The sequence below is a fragment of the Bombina bombina genome, chromosome 2 (genome assembly GCF_027579735.1).
Source record: "Bombina bombina isolate aBomBom1 chromosome 2, aBomBom1.pri, whole genome shotgun sequence".
NCBI classification, from domain to species: domain Eukaryota; kingdom Metazoa; phylum Chordata; class Amphibia; order Anura; family Bombinatoridae; genus Bombina; species Bombina bombina.
Genome location: NC_069500.1, coordinates 1062163245 through 1062182813, shown reverse-complemented (window position 1 = coordinate 1062182813; position 19569 = coordinate 1062163245). Strand labels below are relative to the sequence as shown.

General features: G+C 34.3%; 1 protein-coding gene across 1 annotated transcript in view; it reads left to right on the top strand.

Moving 5' to 3' along the window:
- Window positions 1–1579: 1579 nt before the first annotated feature.
- MGARP (mitochondria localized glutamic acid rich protein) overlaps window positions 1580–19569 on the top strand; it is a 116150-nt gene continuing 98160 nt past the window's right edge. The window contains exons 1-3 of the mRNA XM_053700208.1: window positions 1580–1737; window positions 5111–5214; window positions 7128–7290. Of these exons, the coding sequence (XP_053556183.1) occupies window positions 1659–1737; window positions 5111–5214; window positions 7128–7290 (346 nt within the window). The 5' untranslated portion in view covers window positions 1580–1658. The remainder of the gene's footprint in view (window positions 1738–5110; window positions 5215–7127; window positions 7291–19569) is intronic.

Genomic DNA, 19569 nt, shown 5'->3' with positions numbered 1-19569 from the left:
TCACTAGCTCATGGACTCTTGTTAATTACATGAAAGAAAACATAATTTATGTAAGAACTTACCTGATAAATTCATTTCTTTCATATTAACAAGAGTCCATGAGGCCCACCCTTTTTTGTGGTGGTTATGATTTTTTTGTATAAAGCACAATTATTCCAATTCCTTATTTTATATGCTTCGCACTTTTTCTTATCACCCCACTTCTTGGCTATTCGTTAAACTGATTTGTGGGTGTGGTGAGGGGTGTATTTATAGGCATTTTAAGGTTTGGGAAACTTTGCCCCTCCTGGTAGGAATGTATATCCCATACGTCACTAGCTCATGGACTCTTGTTAATATGAAAGAAATGAATTTATCAGGTAAGTTCTTACATAAATTATGTTTTTAGGGACACATGTACATTTATGGCTATTAAACAAACAAATAATAATTAATTCCCAAATATGTCTAGTGGTAATATTGCATGGTACCCTTTGTCCGGTGTTCTCCCTTCCAGAGGGCTCTTTTAGGTTATGGCCACATTTCTAGTTTTGCTTTCTTTCTGGGACCACAAAACCCATGGCACACATTTATTGTTAAATTCCAAATTGCTGCATGTGGCCATTGATTGCCAGTTGGTCAGCCATCCCTGCTCTAAAAGCACAGGAAGAAAAGAAAAAAAAAAGCAGAAATGTGGCTCATAAGGTTACTTTGGAGATAGAATTTGATGGGCCTTTGATGGACTGTGGAACAGTGTGTTTGTTTTAGAGGTATTCTTTCTCCCAAATCTCAAGAGATAGGGGCCATGAGTATGATAACTATCACATATGCAGTCATGATGCTTTCCCCAGACACAGTAAAAAGGCTTGCTGCCTGTACAACAATTCATCAATAACCTGGTCATTTATGCACTCAGTAGCAAATGAGGAACTGCATTAATGTCTGAAACCAAAATAATGATACATAGAAAATATTTATTTAAATATGTTGTCACTGTATCTGTTGTGCTTGGATATTCAGCCCATCATCCACTGGTTTAATTTCAACATATTCCTATTGGAGTGATGGTTGATCTTGGAATCATGACAATACAGTGCGTGCTGTGTTCTCTCAGTGTTATGTCAGCCTCCTGTTCCTACAATGACCTTTGTGAGGGTAGCGCCTTAGGTACTCCCTGCACGCTGGGAGGGTGACCTTCTCCCTGTCAGTTGTGTTGTGCTTTAGTTTTCATTTAACATGAAGGTGGTGCCTATGAAAATATTTCTGAAGGGTGGTACTGGATACACAATTTCACAGACAGTTTCTGCTTCAATGGTGACGAGAAGTGTTCAAGGACTATGCAGATAATGATAGGTTGCTTAGCAATATATGTTGACCCAGTCCCTCTAGCAACCAATTGAGTAAAGCAACGTGCTGGTTATGGGAGCTGGTTTTTCTTTTGCCATAAAAGGTATATAGTACTGACGCATACAATGCAGCAGAGAGACCACTCCCCAGCTAGTGCACCCGTACCCGGAATAAACTTCCAATCGGACGTTTACCTGGGGAGGGTAGGCTCGGACTGCCACGCCTCCTCACGCCCCCTGTCTGTGTGAAATGTAAGGCCACCGGCCGCAGCTGTCAGTCAGCTCGTGCTCTTCGCACTTCACACTACACAGCTCGCATCTCCTCCGAACATCATGCACCTGTGCAGGGCAGCTTGGCAAAGACTGGCACCTCTGGCCAGCAGCAGGGGCACCGCTGCTCTTCTACGAAAAGGTGAGCTCAGCAGTAAAGGTTTAGTAGTGGAATTAGCTAGATGATAAATCCTTTAGCAATTAATGCAATGAGACAGTAATGTGTTCGATATTGGAGAATAATCTAATGTTTTACATAACTGTTATATATATTTATTTGCATACAGTATTTTAAAGTGAGCTATCCCTGCATAAAGATTAGTTGGCATTATTAGTGGCTACTGCATACACATTTGGGTGTTAGACATCAGGACATATTAATATGATGATATGACATTATTTCATCTGCCCAGTCTGTGTTGGTAAATTTTGCACAACACTATTTATCACTCTTTCCTAGATTATCAAGTGTACTTTGTTTCCTCTGATTAAACAAGTGATTAAAATATATTTGTTTACTATTTGCACAACAAAAAGAACAATATAACACAGCAAAACAGATTACTGACAATAGCCAGTGGGACTATTTTTTGATTCAGGGCATGAGATATGTTTGGTTTATCTGGCTTTGCCCCAGTTTAATTGCTGGTCTTAGTTTAGAATATGGCTGGTACTGTACTTGCTTACTGTTGTTATCTATCCCCTGTAGTATATTATGGAATCATTTAGATGTCCTCCTACTGGAACTCAGTTTTACAACCAACAAACCATAATTGTAAGCACATTTTTTTGCATCTGGTAAACATGATATGTTTGCATTGAATTATCTGTAAATTATTGCTGTTCAGTTTACCATTTTCAGTTTATCATAAGAGCATTTGGAGGTCACCCTATGAAGAATACAATGTCCTTTTGAAAAAAGTATTGGTGTGTAAATTAGTAAAAATTAAAAAGCCTTTTTCATTATTGATGTTTGACATTTTTATAGTCAGTTTATCATTTATTCATATAATATAAAATAGATTAAAAAACTATTTGCTTATATACCAGATATTCTCAGTTTTCTGAAGCATGTAAATGATTTTTTATGATGTAGACAATGATAAATATGTGGGGCCTACACTATACACCCAGGCCTAATGATATAAGGTAAAAACTGTGAATGCCATATCCTGGTTGCACACATTTAAAGACAAGTATTTGTTCTTGGTTTATAAACAGAGGAAGCTCTGCAAGAAAAAAGGAAATACTTGAACTAGGGAAGATGTGAAGGTCACACATGTTAGGAAATGCATATGAGAAGCAGACATGTAATAATGGCTGACTGTAACACTTCTTATTACAAAATCTCTTTTTTCTGTTTTTGGTGTTTGTAGCATTTTTTAGTCTTATACTCATCTACATATTTGCATATGTAGCAATGGGCATGCTGTCAGTTTGATATGATTACATTAACATGTCCACCCACTGAGAACTTTAATCCTTTCGATGCCTCAAATCCATATGATAATTACTAGAGGCAGAATCAGTCCATTTTCTGGCACGTAGCCAAACCAGTGGCTCCAAGATATTCCATATATGCTGCTGTAATTGTAGGTGTCATATATATTGCTGTAACTGGAAAGAATTTTCTGGAACCATGAACTAGCAGGTAACAAAACCAATTAAAACCACCACATGAAGCTGAACATTTTATTAACATTTTGACAGCAAAATGATTATAGGTAGTTTATTACTGATATATTGGATTATTTTATTTCCCTTGTTGCATATGAGAGTATGAGAGGCATTTTTCTTAAATAAGCACTTAAAAAAAACAGCCTGTCTCTAGGAATTATTTACTAACTAACACACATTTCTTGTTAGTTTGTGTATCAATTTAAACTGCTGTATAATCTGTTTCATTGAACAGAAACACATGTATTTATATATATATATATATATATATATATATATATATATATATATAATTTTACTGGAAAAATACTCAGTGTATATATTTTTTTACTATAGTGGTTCATGAAGATGCCACTATAAATAATTTTAAATTTGAAATATTTTAATCAACTTAAAAATGATTTGTTCCTGCAAATATGTACTCGGTTTCTTTTTCTGTTAGAACTATTTTTTTTTTCGGATTTATCTAAATTACTCAGACTTGGTTTTTATCTGCATTAATAAGCCATATGATGATTTCTGTAAAGAACTAGCAACACTAGGGCGTTCTTTGGAACATGTCAAGTGAAGATGCTGACATGATGATTTAATTTACACTTAATATATTTGCTTGCGGAGGTAGTTTAATCAGATTTCCCTTGATCCTTCTATTTCAATTAGTGAACAATGAAGCTGGTTTATTATCTTCATTACTTTGTCTAATGTAATATAGTCTATGGCCTTTTAAAATATTAGTGTTTGGTCATGATAAAAAGACAAGCAGGATTTTAAGAACATTTTGAATGTTAGGGGATTTTGGAGATAGAGATGATTTAAAGTGGAAATTGTAAATTTACAAAAAAAGTTCTATCAAATGTAACACATTTTTTTATATATATATATTTTTAAATTAAGAACAATTAATGAAGAATTTGAGAATTTTAAATATTGGAAAGTTTAAAAATATTTTACCTTTACTTTTCTGTAATTACCAGTTATGTACACAACTGAGGAAAAAAATGTTAGATTTCTTATTTTCCTGCTACATATTTATTGTTCAAGTAAGGAAAGAAAGTAGTAGGTTTCAATGTTTTTTAATATTGGGTTTGGATTTCGACCACAAATCACAGCTGCATAATAACCAGCAATGCCGAAAATGACTTTTTATTCATTGTTGAACAACATTATTGTATAAGTTCTGGTGTCTGATCCCAATTATTAACTGTTATTTAGCTGTTTTTGTCATACAGCCCTCTAAAATAAATGCAATTAAAGGGTTTGTCAAAGTTTTACTAATCTAGATGCCAGTTTAACAGTGTAAAAGCCAGAATGTTATCACTTCTTATGGAGTATAGTTGCTAGTAATACAGAAAACAGCGATTTATACTTAAGGTTGACAGTAACACACTTCAGTAATTTACCCTCTTGGTTGGTAGTACTGAACACAGTGAAGTAACCTCTTGGCTACTAGTAACAAACAACAATATTTAACTTTATTGTCAATAATACAAACACAGCAGTGTTTTGCCCCTAATTGCCTGAATAATGGACATCCATTGTCTAAGTGTAACCCTCTGCATAAAGTCTTTCAGGAAATTGTGGAAGGATTTCTATCTTCAATATTCCATGGACTGATTGTTATTTAATATATGCTAGTTGTCAAACTGCAGTGCTAGATTATCTAACTAGGTTCACATCATATTATGCTTTCTTAGTGAATGGCTTTGGGAAAACTACACTCACATCCATCAATGTGCAAGATTTAGGGTGTCTAAGACTGTCCTACTATTAGATAATACATTTATTTGTGTTGAATGTCCAGGTGTAAGTGATATGACTATTTCCCTTTGTTATCATAGCACCCCTCCGCCAGATGTCTTCTAGCAGTGTTCCTGGATCTTCAGGCGATGCTCTGCCTTATTACCTGTTTGTAGGTATCTCTCTGACCGGAGCAGGAGTTTATGTAAGTGCTTTTATGTTTCTCTTGGGCACCGGGATCTTGATTGGTGATATGGGGTAAATTATTATTGGTCACCGTAGAGACAAAGTAGCACTTATGACAAAATATAAGGTGGGACATAGTGTATCTTATTACACTGTTAAAACTGGCACTGTTTCTTTATTGTTATGCGAAGTAGGCATAATGATGTATTGAAAGCAAAGATTAGCATAGAAAAATATGTTTTAAATATTAAATAAATAAGTGCAACATTTTAGTCTCTATAAAGTTATGGGGGCCACCATATTGTACCTTGGTTTAAAACCCTTTTTCTTTTATCTCCACTGCTAAGGCTAGTTAGAGACAACTATAAATGTATTACTAGCGTAACAATCTCAGTATTTAATGTCCTTTTAAGTAACAATATATTTATGCTCTATTTTTATGTGTACAGTGCACGTATCCTTATTTTGTTTTATATTTGTAATTCATTGCTTTATTAGTTGTATATAAAATATATGCATTGTATATGTATCTAATTAAGCAATGTGTTATGAAAGATTGTTATATAAAAATCATTATAACAGGGCTTGACAACAGTCTGGAAAAAAATAAAAATATATATAATAAAATGTAACAGGGCTACTGGGGGGTTAAATTAGTAATGGAACACAGCAATCAGGAAATCAGTGAAGAGATTTAACCACTTAATTAACCAGATTGCCAATGAATCCTTGACATCCCTCAACACACATACAAACGCACTCAAAGGGTTATATAGATTACAGATTAATAAAATGATGTATGTATTTTATGGCTATGAACCCAACTAGTATTAGATCTGCATCTTTGTATTCCCCCTTTTGTGATGTTGCACACCACAACAGTAACATAAGAAAAACACACAACATTTTGTAACTATTCCAGATTACAAAATGTTTAAAAAACAAAACAATAAAACAAAAAAAGTTTAAAAAACCCTCCCCTCAAAATAAATAGTTCCCTATATTAACACATTCTACCCTTATGTATCAGTTTCAGTGGTGTACAACTTGGTGCATGGCGCTTAGCCGAAACACGTCGGCTGGCATTTCTGGTGTGACTTTTATCTTACAAATTTGTATTAGACCACTGTCCAGATTTTTTAGTACAACATGTCCAAATAAACTATTGTTTTTTTATACATGATTTCGGTTTTATGTGCTTCTCGTTCATGCTTTATACCTATACAAAATCAAACTCACATTCATAAAGGAGTGTGCTTTTTATTCAACCTCATGAAAAAGAGTTCAGGGTACTGAATCCCGAAGAAAACTAGCGTTTAAGGGGAAGTGTAAAACCCACTATTTTTATAGGTAAATAACATAAAAAGCAGGAAATGAGACACACAATATATATATATATATATATATATATATTATTTATATATATATATATATATATATATATATATATATATATATATATATATATAATACCTGTATATAAGCGCGGCAGAATCGGTTGGCGCTCTATAAATAACCAATAATATATATATTTGTATTTATTTCCTTTCAAAGGAGGCTAATTGTATGTGTAAGGATGAATATCACGCTAGCTGTAAATAAGATTGAGAGAGCAGCAATAAAAATCAGCTTTGCTAAAGAGGATTTACTTTGGTGCAGCTGTTGGGAAAACTGTTCTCTGCGTTGTTTGAGAAGTACAGGTCCTTGCCTAGTTTGCATGTTTATAGCATGTTGATTTTTTTGGGGTGTAATGTCATTTAGTTTGCATACAAACTTGTTTATGAGAAATATAAAAAGGTATATTTTGAGGTGTGAAGACAAAATAAAGGGACCTCAGATTTAAAGTAAAACTAAGTATTGTATTGACAGATCTTCATTTCATATGGAACATTGCCCCTTTATTACTAATGGATTTTCTCTGCAATTTTGCAGGTATACAGAACACTTAGCAGTGACAGAGACCGTTTCCAGGATCGCCATTCATACCTTGCAAATAGACGAAAAAGTAAGAATACAGTTTTGGTACAGTTGTATATTAAATCTGAAAAATATTTGAGTTTAATATTTTATTTTGAGTCCAATTTGAGACTTACAGGCCCATTTATCAAGCTCCGTATGGAGCTTGAAGGGCCGTGTTTCTGGCGAGTCTTCAGACTCGCCAGAAACACAAGTTATGAAGCAGCGGTCTAAAGACCGCTGCTTCATAACCCTGTCCGCCTGCTCTGAGCAGGCGGACAGGAACCGCCGGAAATCAACCCGATCGAATACGATCGGGTTGATTGACAGCTCCCTGCTGGCGGCCGATTGGCCGCGAGTCAGCAGGGGGCGGCGTTGCACCAGCAGCTCTTGTGAGCTGCTGGTGCAATGTTAAATGTGGAGAGCGTATTGCTCTCCGCATTTAGCGAGGTCTTGCGGACCTGATCCGCAGTGTCGGATCAGGTCCGCAAGCCCTTTGATAAATGGGCCCCTAAAGGACTGATGATCTTAAGGTCTCTGGGCTGGCGAGAATATTAAAGAATGCTCACCAGTACTTCTATTTCCCTGATGGAATGATCTAAAGCCGCTTTTTACCCTGATAACAGGTTGTCTCGCTAAGGGACATATACTGCATTTTCATATATTATGTGCACAATAAAATTCATATTTTAAAATTTTAAAAGAATTAAAAATTGAATCATTCACACAAAAATAGACAGGAAAAAATTATATTGTTAAAGGACCACTCAATGCAGTAGAATTGCATTATTAACAAGTGCATAATAAAAAGACAATGATTTAACACCTACTCTAAATTTCAAATAAGCAGTAGATTTTTTTTCTCCCTTTTTCCGGCCCCATTGTATCATGTGACAGAATCAGCCAATCACAGACTAGTATACATATACCCTGTGAGCTTGCTCACATGCTCAGTATGATCTTGTCCCCAGAAAGTGTGAATATAAAAAGACTGTGCGAAATTTGACAATGGAAGTAAATTGGAAAGTGTCTTAAAATGGCTACTCTATCTGAATTATAAAAGTTTATTTTGACTTGAGTGTCCCTTTAAGGTGCATCAAAAATCATACCAAAATTCTTCACCAATTCCCATAAATTGTATTTTATCAAAAATTTTAAATTTTTATGTAAAGTGCACAGAGATAAATCACATTCAATACACACAGCGTAAATTGTAATTTAAGTACACTGGGTGCACAAAAAGCACACAGAAATTTGTACTTATATAAGCACAAAATACAAAACGTAATTGTTGTTGTAAAATGGGCTGAACATGGGCGTTCCATGAATGTACATGAAATTGTCTCTCTGATCCCAGCGTAATTCTATAAAAATATTCGCAGAACAGATTTCACCATTTTTTTCTCGAAAACTAAAATTTGGTAAGCTTTTCTCAAAACACAACAAATACTTGTAGCCCTAATAGATTGTAAGAAGTTATATGCAGAAATCAGTGTAATGTGATTGAAATTGGCTGCAGGATTTACTTTTTAAAGTGCACCCCCTGCTCACTGCGAGTCATTTTTGGGTACTGCCTCTTTTTTACGACAATTCCACCTGGGAAGCCCCTTGTTAGGATCACCAAGAAAAAACATGTCTGATCAGGCAGATTTTAGATCTTCGGGCCCTAAGACACATGTATAACAATAAAATAATAATGTGTTGGGGGAGTGCTGAACTTTTAATGGAAACCTTAGCATGTAAAGAGAGCTGGTTTCATTCATTAAAATGTAAGCATCCTTTTTTAATTTTTAAACAAGTTTCTGTTCTCATACAGCTTAACATTACATTTTAAGCGAATGGGGCTACTCATTTTTCTTTGTCAGCAACTCACAGTGTTGCCTTATACCTGTTGGAAACTTGCTCTAGCTCTTTCTAGCGTTGTTGAATTTGTTAATTTAAAATGGAGGGATTAATAAAATAAATATACATAGGGTGGATTTTGTTTATAGAATAGTAGAAAGTGTAATTGGTACTATTCGTGAATATTACGTTACAATGAACACTATGCACATCAGTTAAAAGGATATTAAACAACTATTGCAATAACTATTGCTTTTGTGGGAAAATAGGACCCCCCCCTCTTAAAGACCAGAAATCCAATTCTGTAACCTACAGATGCTGCAAATCAAATAGCTGGTTTATGCAGTTTGCAGCATTTAGAAAACCTATGTTAGAGAATTAGCTTTTTGTCATCTCTAGATAGACAGTGTGGAACAAAGCATCTATAGTTGTTCAATGTTAGTAGCACTGTTTTGTTCTTTTGAATTGTATAGTTCTGGGTATATTTGGCCTAAATAATTTGGATACATAATCTGGATATGTTTTATTTATTTTTTTGTTTAGTACATATTTAATGTTTTTGTTTCTCTCCCTTTTTATCTCCTAACAGGCAGCAGTGGTAAGTAGTGCACATTTTCTATACATGTTTATGTTCCTTTGTGTCATAATTGCATATTGTGCTGCCTTAGCCTTGTGAGATATTACTATGCAACCTACAGATATGGGAAATTTGATTGGGTTGTTAATAAAGTAGTTGTTTTGAGACTTTTCAATAGAACATAGATCTCCGTTTAAATTTATTTTTATGTAATACAAAACTGGCTTAAGCAGCATAATTGCAATACACTTATTTGTTATGAATGATTTTATTTTAAAGCCATTCTCAGTTTGTTGCTACATAATAAATACAGTTAAATTAAAACCAAACTTGTTATAACAACAGTATTCAGTATGATTTGCTTTATAATTTTGACCTTCTGGACATGTAGTTTTCTAGTAACAGTAAATTTCCATTGCTCTAAAGAAGAAATTTACATCTCCCGAAAATCATTCATAACAGATGATCTAAATGTTCACCCTTTGTGACTGTGTATGAAAGTCTTGGTGCTTGTTAATTTGGTTTGCCTGCTAAAACGATAAAACAGAATTGTATCTTATGACTCCTACATGAGCTAAGATACTATATATATTTTTTTTTCTTCTAATTGTCACTTCTTACAATTTCCAGAATAAAGTCCAATGGAAACTCTGTCCAAACTTGAAGCTTGAAGCTATAGGAGCAAAAAGGGACAGTCCACTCTGCCGTGCAGCCTAACTAAAGATGCTTTTTATTTTTACTTCTGGCTTTAAAACAATATTATAAATATTTTTTTATTTTAAATCAGTATTTTAATATTTTAACTTGTCCGGGCTACTCCAGTGCAGAAGGAGTTAAAGCCGGTGCTGATTTGGGAAACATTTTTACAGAAAAATTGAAGGTTATGGCTGATTGCTCTAATTTAAATGTGTGTGTGTAAATGACTGTCCAATAAAAATAACCCAAAATGTTGAGTTTTGATTGTCTGTCCTTCCTTATTTCAATTAAGATTTGATTGTCTGGGAATATGGGAGGTGGTGTGTTTTTCTCCCTTTCATTTGCTTTTTCTGCGTTGCCTTTAGTGACACTAACCAGAAATTTAATTTGTATTTGGAAATAAACTAACATTTTCTTTCTTGCTTCTTTTAACATACAAGGCTTTACATAGTTTAGATGTCTATTTAATAGTTACTGGTTGTTTCTGATTATTTTTTATTACTTTATGATGTAGTTTGGCTTTTAGACAAATTTTGTATAATTATTGGTAAGATATATATATTTGCTTAAACAATTAAGACACATATACATATTGCTTAAAAAGTTTAAGGAACCATTAAACACAGTAGAATTGCATTATCAACAAATGCCTAATTAAAATTATATGTAATAAGTCTATGGGCCCCATTTACTAAAGCGCGGACAGACTAGGTTCGCTTCCGCAAACCTGTCCGCCCAGGATCGCAGAAAGCGGCAGTAATATGCTTCCCCTGCTCACGCTAGCACAATGGCACGCAAGTAGAGGCTGTCAACCTACGAACATGTTCGGGGTGATTCTAATCTGCCAGCTAAGAGCTGGTGTAAAATTTCAGAAGCAGCGGTATAATGACCTATCGGGTGCATACTCCCTCATGCATTTCTGACAAATGTGAAAGTTTTCTTTAATTTTTATTCCTTGCCCCATGTATCATGTGACAGCCATCTGCCAATCACAGTCAAATACATGTATATACTGTGAACTCTTGCACATGCTCAGTAGGAGCTGCTCCCGAAAAAGAGTGCACATAAAAAGTTTGATAATGGAATTAGGTTGGGAAGCTGTTTAAAACTGCATGCTCTATCTGAATTGTACAAGTTTCATTTTTAAAATGTGCAGCTAACTTACAAAGCACACTCAAATTTAGAAAGTATTTCCTTAAATATTTACAGCCTTTGCTCAGAGTACTATAAAAGTCTGATCTTCCTTTTTCAGTATTTATTCTTTGCAGGCATAAAATTATTTTCCACCTTTATGCCACAAGTGGTGTTACTCTCAAAATGAAATCCCCCATACAGGGCCAGATTAATCTCAAATTGAAATCCCCCATACAGGGCTAACCCGGTGCGCAAAAAGCCAGTTAGAATATTGCAATCTTGTTAGCGTATTCTCCCATAGAACTAAATAGAGCAAAAAAAATGGGGGGGGGGGACTGACACCCTACCGATTGTATATTCTCAAGTGCTCTAACCCAACATGAACATTTTTAATATTTCACATTCCAATGTTCTTCACTTAGCAGAATATGTTCTATGTATTCATAAATACATATTTCTACATATATCTGATGGTATTTTGATACAGTATATATATATTTATATATAGGTATAGATATATACAGATATATATAGGAATCTTTTTATAAATACATAAAATATATTCTGCTATGTACAGAAAATTGGAATGTGAAATATTTACAGTAAATACACAGTATAACACTTTATTAAATATAAATATTGCATAATAATGATTAGTCATGTTTTCATTGTTTTTCAATATTGTTTATGGTATTATTATGAAAGTAACTGTACTTTGTAATGTATTTGTGATGTGTTTTGTGACACTTTTTTGTTTTGAAAAACATTAAACCAAAGCTCTGAGAATGCGGTAATCATTCTAGCGTGAATCGCAATCGCCTTTACTTTCAACTTGTAATACGAGTAAAACTGACTCGAGCAAAACATATAATATAATATAGTGAGTGCAACACATCTCAAAGAAATAGAAAGAAATATTTCATATTTATTATTCCATACACAGTGATATATAAAACAGAGATATATATATGATTAAAATGACAAAAATATATAACACAATAGTTTTTATTTATATTAGAAAGCTCAAATGCAGCAAATGTGTATCTCACACGTAGAGAAATAAGATTATAGTCAAACAGACTGAGAAAAAATATATTTATGGTTTATTTTGCCTGCCTTTGCTGTATCTTTAACCATTGAGATGCACCATTCCATCCAATGTCTATATATAGGGAAATGTAATTAACGCTATAACATTCTACACAGAGATTGCTCACACTCTCTTACATTTGTCCCTAATGGGTGAAGCAATAGAGCATTAATTATACTGTTATTTGAAAGAATTTCTTTCGCATTCAGTTTTTTTTTCCATTTTCAAAACTTTATTTCAGAAAATAATGCAAATACATACAATTGTACTAAATTAATAATAAAGCATATTTTTCCGATGTACGCAGGTTTTTCCAGTGCAATACTTAATTGTTGTTACAGTGCCCTCCACTAATATAGGCACCCATGGTAAATATGAGCAAAGAAGGCTGTCAAAAAATACACCAAATACTCTGCTCTCATGGATATCAAACCATTGCAAACACAACACAGGTTTATCAAAAAACAAAAACAAAAATCTTTGTTAATTATATGTGTGGCACAATTATTGGCATCCCTATGAATTTGTATGAGAAAAATATATTTGAAGTATATTCCCATTGATGTTTTACATTTTTTAGTACACCTGGGTGACTAGGAACAGGAAATTGTTCAACTATATAAATATGAGGTAACACATAGCCCAAATTCCCTTAGTCATTGATCACAGTGGTTAAGACCAAGGAATATAGCTGTGATGTGTGGCAAAAAGTTGAGTTTCACAGAATGGTTAATGTCTATAAGAATGTAGCAAAAGCATTGAAAATGCCCATTTATACCATCAGGGCAATAATTAAAGGGACATCGTACACCAATTTTCATATAACTGCACAGATCTAAAAATCTAGTATAAAACCTTTTAAATAGTTACTTAGAAGCTCCTAGTTTAGCACTGCTGATGAGGTAAGGCTGGGACATCCAGTGAAAGAGGCTGGGAAAGCAAGAAGAACAGACACTTCCCCTGCACATGAAAAGACAGATAACATAATCAGGAGCCAGCAGTAGTCTGTAAATGCATGTATACCTCTGACACTGTGGAGCTTGGTTAGCAGTCTAAAAATCATCATAATGTTATTACAAAATAAGCAAAACAATACATTGTTACAAAAACACTCCCAGATGGGCTATATAAATGGATCATCTACAAAACATGAAAAGAAGAATCTAGTGTACAATGTCCCTTTAAAAATTCCAGTCACCTGGAAATGTTATGAATCAACTTGGAAGAGGACGTGTGTCTATATTATCTCAACGCACCGTGAAGAGGATGGTTTGAGTGGCCAACATATCTCCAAGGATCACGTCTTTGCATCTTGGGGACAGAAAGTCTCCAAACTACAATCTGACGTCCCCACAAATTGTTTGGAAGGGTTTCAAGAAAAAAGCCTCTACTCATCCAAAAACAAACTCGAGTATCTTCAGTTTGCCAGACACTACTGGAACTTCGAATGGGATCGGGTTCTATAGTCAGATGAAACCAAAATAGAGCTTTTTGGCAATAAACACCAGAGGTGGGGTTGGCACACACAGAGAGGTAGCCATATGGAAAAGTACCTCATGCCCACGGTTAAATATGGTAGTGGCTCTTTAATGTTTTGGGGCTGTTTTTCTGCCAGAGTACCTGGAAATATCAAATATCTAAGAGATATTAAATGAACACCTGACTGCCTCTGCCAGAAGGCTTACAATGACTGTGGTTGGATCTTCCAGCAGGACAATGATCCAAAACAAACATCAAAATCAACACAAATATGGTTTACTGACAAAACCAAAGTCCTGCCATGGTCATCCCAGTCCCTTGACTTGAACCTCATAGAAAACCTGTGGGGTGAACTGAAGAGGAAAGTCCACCAGCGTCTACCTCAAAATTTGAAACATCTGGAGAGATTCTTTCTGGAGGAATGGTCTCTAGATGCTATGTATTCTCCAACCTCAAAGTATTGACTAAAAGGGTGCCAATAAATGTGCCGCACATATATTTAACAAAGAGTTATTTATTTTTTTAATAAACTTGTGTTGTGCTTGCAATTGTGTGATATCCACAAGAGCAGAGTATTTTTGTGTATTTTTTTAACAAAAGGTTAAACAATAAAGATACTTTTTCACAGCCTTCTTTGCTCATATTTACCAAGGGTGCCAATATTAGTGGAGGGCACTATATATGCTATGTACAGATGCATTTATTTATATTTGTAAACTACCAATTTAAAGAGAGTCGATTCTCTTATTTTAAAGCAACATCAGCTTTTGCTATTTAGTTGTGAAAAGTATAGATATTTTTAACTAAATGAGTAGGAACCAACTGCTGCAGTCTTTCTGGACACTCAAGTGGTTCTGTATTGATGCAGAGCTCTATAAATGAATTTCCCCTCCTTTTTATATTGTTAATCATACAGCGTCACTGCTGTAGTTTGATGCTGTATTAAGGAAGGAGATACGTACATTAAATTTGTTCACAATTAAATTTGTCATTTAAAAATCATTGAAAATGAATAATTGAACCATTCACATAAAAATACGCAGGATAAAATTGTTGTAAAATAAAGGTGCATCAAAAATCCTGACAACATTCTTCACCAAAAATCGTATTTTATCAAAAATGTAAAATTTGTATGCAAAATACACAGGAATAATTTGTATTTAATATGCACAATGTAAATCATAATTTAAGTACACTAAATGTGCAAAAACCCATAGCAATTCGTACTTATAAGTAAAAAATACAAAGCGTAGTTGTTGCTTTTGTGAAAAATAGGCTGAACATGGGCATATATGATTTTTCTCTCTAATCCCAGAGTAATTCTATAAAGATTTTCGAACTACAGATCTCACAGTCTTTTCTCACCAGCTAGAAGGTGCTTAGCTTTTCTCACAATACTTATAACACTAATAAAAAAACACACGCATATGAAAATATAGGAGATTGTAAGTTGCTACACGCATAAGGCAGCGTATTGTGATTTATATTGGCTACAGGATTGTATTTTTAAAAAGCCCCCCTACTCCCTGCTAACTTAGCTCTATGGATCGAAGTGCCCCTTTCCAGTGAGTTCCATTACTTTATACAGAAGCCATCTTGCCACTTTCAGAGACTGACACTTTTTTATAATAATTCCACCATGGTAGCTCCTGTGAGGGTTAACGTGAAAAATCACATCTAATATTGAGATATTTAGAGAATCGGCCCCATAGGCGAGCTGCGGTGGACAGTAGCGGACAGGAGCTTCACAGGCCTGCTACAGAAAGCCACTATGGGTCACTAGGGGTCGATTTATCAAACTGATAAATCAAAATCAACCACTAGTGACCCATAGTGGCTTTCTGTAGCAGGCCTGTGAAGCCATGTGGAGAAGTTATGGCTTTCTTTAGTATAACTGCACTAAGTTGTGTATTTACTGCTCATTATCCCTTTCCTTTCTCTGCTTGGCTATACGGGTTTTGTTTTTTGCTAGTTGTAGAGAAATTAAGTGGGCTAAATATTGTACACTGTACCACACCTGGGTGCACTTTTATCCGTTACAACTTTCATCAAATACAACCAGCATGTTTACCATTCACTTACCATTTGTCTGCACCCTTTTAACTTTTTTAAAAGTTTATTCTAATCATGTCAATGCACTCCGGGAAAATGAAGTACAAATAATACATAGAAGTTGGTAAAGTAAATGCAGCAAACCTCTTGGCCTCCAATATAATAATTACACTGTTTACATACTCTAACAATCAGTTGTAGTATATACAGTCTAAAGTCCAGCAAGGGCACTTTCCTGCTTCAGATAAGGAAACATTTAGCTATTTCAAACACTCATGAAAAAATGTCTCTCATAAATGGTTTTATTAGAAAGGTGATCCCATAGTGCATGTTAAATTATAAAAGATTTTTAAATCACATAATAAAATACATGGGACATTGGTTATTAATGAGTTAAAATGTTTTATAGTGAACATAGCTGGGGGGGGGATCTTATTAGACTTCTCTAAATGCAAAAAACAAAACAAACAAAAAAACACACAAGTTATCTAAAACAAAACATGAGTAAGCTAATTAAATAGCCATTCACCAAATGACTCACTTCCGAAGAAAATGGACAATAACTTCCCCAAGCTCCCTCAGGAAGGTTAAAAGGTCACTTCCTTTTCCGATGAACTCTGGTTTCTTTCCTGTTGGGCCAAATAAATGAATTCCCTTTTTTATTTTTAATATAAGATTCACTCTGCAAAGTGAATATTATACTGCAGATATTATACTGCACCAGTAAGCAAGTAAATAAACTAGGTTAGCTCAAGTTTCCTGTCAAAATATAGGGCTAGATGATGAGTTGTGCGCTAACTTTTGCGCTTGAGCGATAAGGGGTTTATCATGGCTCTTTGCGCATGTTGGAAGTAGTGCACGTATTACAAGTTGAAAATAAATGCATTCGCTTAAACACAATAGAATTTAACGCACGTCGGAATAGTTCGCCTTCTGAGCTCTGGATAACTGTTACGATCCCCTACAAATTTGCATAAAACACATTGAAAATAAATTTAAGTACAGTTACACTCATAACACTTATACATTTTTTATTTAAAAAAAAAAAAAAAAGATATGAGTTGTCAGGTGTTCTGTTTCTATGTGTTTACATATGTATTGCATTTATAAGTGTATATGTATTTACAGACATATATACACATATAAATACATATGTATATACCTATATATATATATATATATAGATAGATAGATAGATAGATAGATAGATAGATATAGAGAGAGAGAGAGAGATTGGAGCCCTTTGTAGTCAAGTAACTGAAACATAGAAACGCATATTTATGCAATATTTATAATTTAATAAAGTGTTTAACTGTGTATTTAATGTAAATTAACACACATTCCAATGTTCTTTACATAAGGGAATATGTTCTAAGTATTTTTACATAGATATTCCTATATATCTGTATATATCTATACCTATATACAATCATATATATATATATATATATATATATATATATATATGTACCATCAGATATATATATAGAAATATATATTTAAGATTAAATAGAACATTCTGCTATGCAAAGAACATTGGAATGTGAAATATTAATAACTTATGTCGGATTAGAGCACTTGAGAAAATGCAATTGGGTTTGACTTTTTGGGTGTGATTTCTTTCCTACTTTTCACGCTCCATTGAAGTCTATGTGAGAATACGTTAACGCGGTTGCAATTTTCTAACTTCGGCTTTTTGCGAGCGTTGGATTAGCACTGAAGCAAAAACATTTTTCTTTCAACTTGTAATATGCTTAACCGCCGTATGCAAAAAGCCAAAGTCTATTGGAGTTAACGCACGAGCGTGAGCGCAAACTACTACTCCACTCATAATCTAGCCCATATCGGGGAGCTGGTGCACACAAGGGAATACTAGATATTCTTTAAATATATATAAAAAGATGGAGCAACGGTGCTCTGGGTAATCTATCTATAACAAATAATACAGCCTATGGGGCATATTTATTATGGTGCGAGCTGACATGCATACGCTGTCGGCATTTATCATTGCACCAGCAGTTCTTGTGAACTGCTTGTGCAATACCGCCCCCTGCAGATTTGCGGCCGCTAGCAGGGGGTGTCAATCAACCAATCGGTTTCCATTTCTGTCCGCTGTCTTTAGAAGGCTCGCTGGAAACACGGCATGAAGCTCCATACGGAGCTTCATAAATATGCTCCTATGAGTTGTAATGGAAACAAGGACACCATCACATTACAAAAAACATTTATTCAATAACATAAAAACATGGATATCACCATTTATAATCTTACAATGGAAATAATCTCCATAATTTGAAAACAGCATGTGATAATCAATAAAAATAGAACAAGGTAATTAAAGTGGAGGCTGGGATTAATCCATCCAAATAGACCCAAAGTATAAATACAGTAACATGGGAGTTGTGAAAGTTCATATTAACTCCCTTACTGTAGCTGGGCATGATTCTTGTGGTGTTAACCCCTTCTTCATACAATTTTACAATGTGATAGTCCCTTTAAAGGGACATGAAACCCAATTTTTTTCTTTCATGATTTAGATAAAGCATTCAATTCTTAACATTTTTCTAATGTACTTCTATTATCGATTTTGCTTTATTCTCTTGGTATCTTCTCTTGAAGGAGCAGCAATGCACTACTAGGAACTAGCTGAACACATCGATAAACCAATCAAAAGAGGCATATATGTGCAGACACCAATCAGCAGCTAGCTCCCAGCTTGTGAGCATATCTAGGTATGCTTTTTAACAAAGGCTGCCAAGAGAATCAAGCAAATTAGACAAAAGAAGTAAATTGGAAAGTTGTTTACAAATGTATACCCAATCTAAATAATTTTTTTGGGTTTCATGTCCCTTTAAAGACATAAACCCAACCCCAACAGAAAAAACGCCAAAGTGGTTGTCACGGCAACGGTTATTAAACATTCCTAAATTCACTGTCATGTAAAGTAATATATTGTATCAATTGTGCTCAAATGTACAAGCTATGAGAATCACATCGTATACAGCATGTGAAAGTAGTGATGAAACTGAATATCAATGTACATCCCTCAGTATGTAGCTCATAAAAGAAATCATATAGGTGTGAAATGTGCAAGCCTGGACTATAGACAAATCCTGTAGGTACACAATTCTTTTATTTGGGAGTACAATTTTGTTTTTTGGATTTGCACTTTTCTGTCAAATAAGGCAAGAGTGTGTGATTCTTTATCAGTGTACATAAATTACAACATACGAGTACAAATCTAAAGTTTCAATTACAATTTTTTTTTTGGAAATGCAGTTTTTTTTGTTTTTTTAATTACAATCTTTAATTACAAATATATTTTTTTATGGAAGTACAATCCTCTTTTTTAGAAATACAATGCAATTTGTTCTTTTGGAAGTACAGTTCTTTTTATTATATTTCTAGCATGTGTCAAAACACTGTCAAAAATAAATGCTAGATCCCATTTCACTAAAGGATTTGTAATGTCACAGCAAGTCAGTTCAGCAGTTTTCCTGGAAACTAGTTGCTGTTTTGCAATTAAAGGGACAGTCTACTTCAGAATT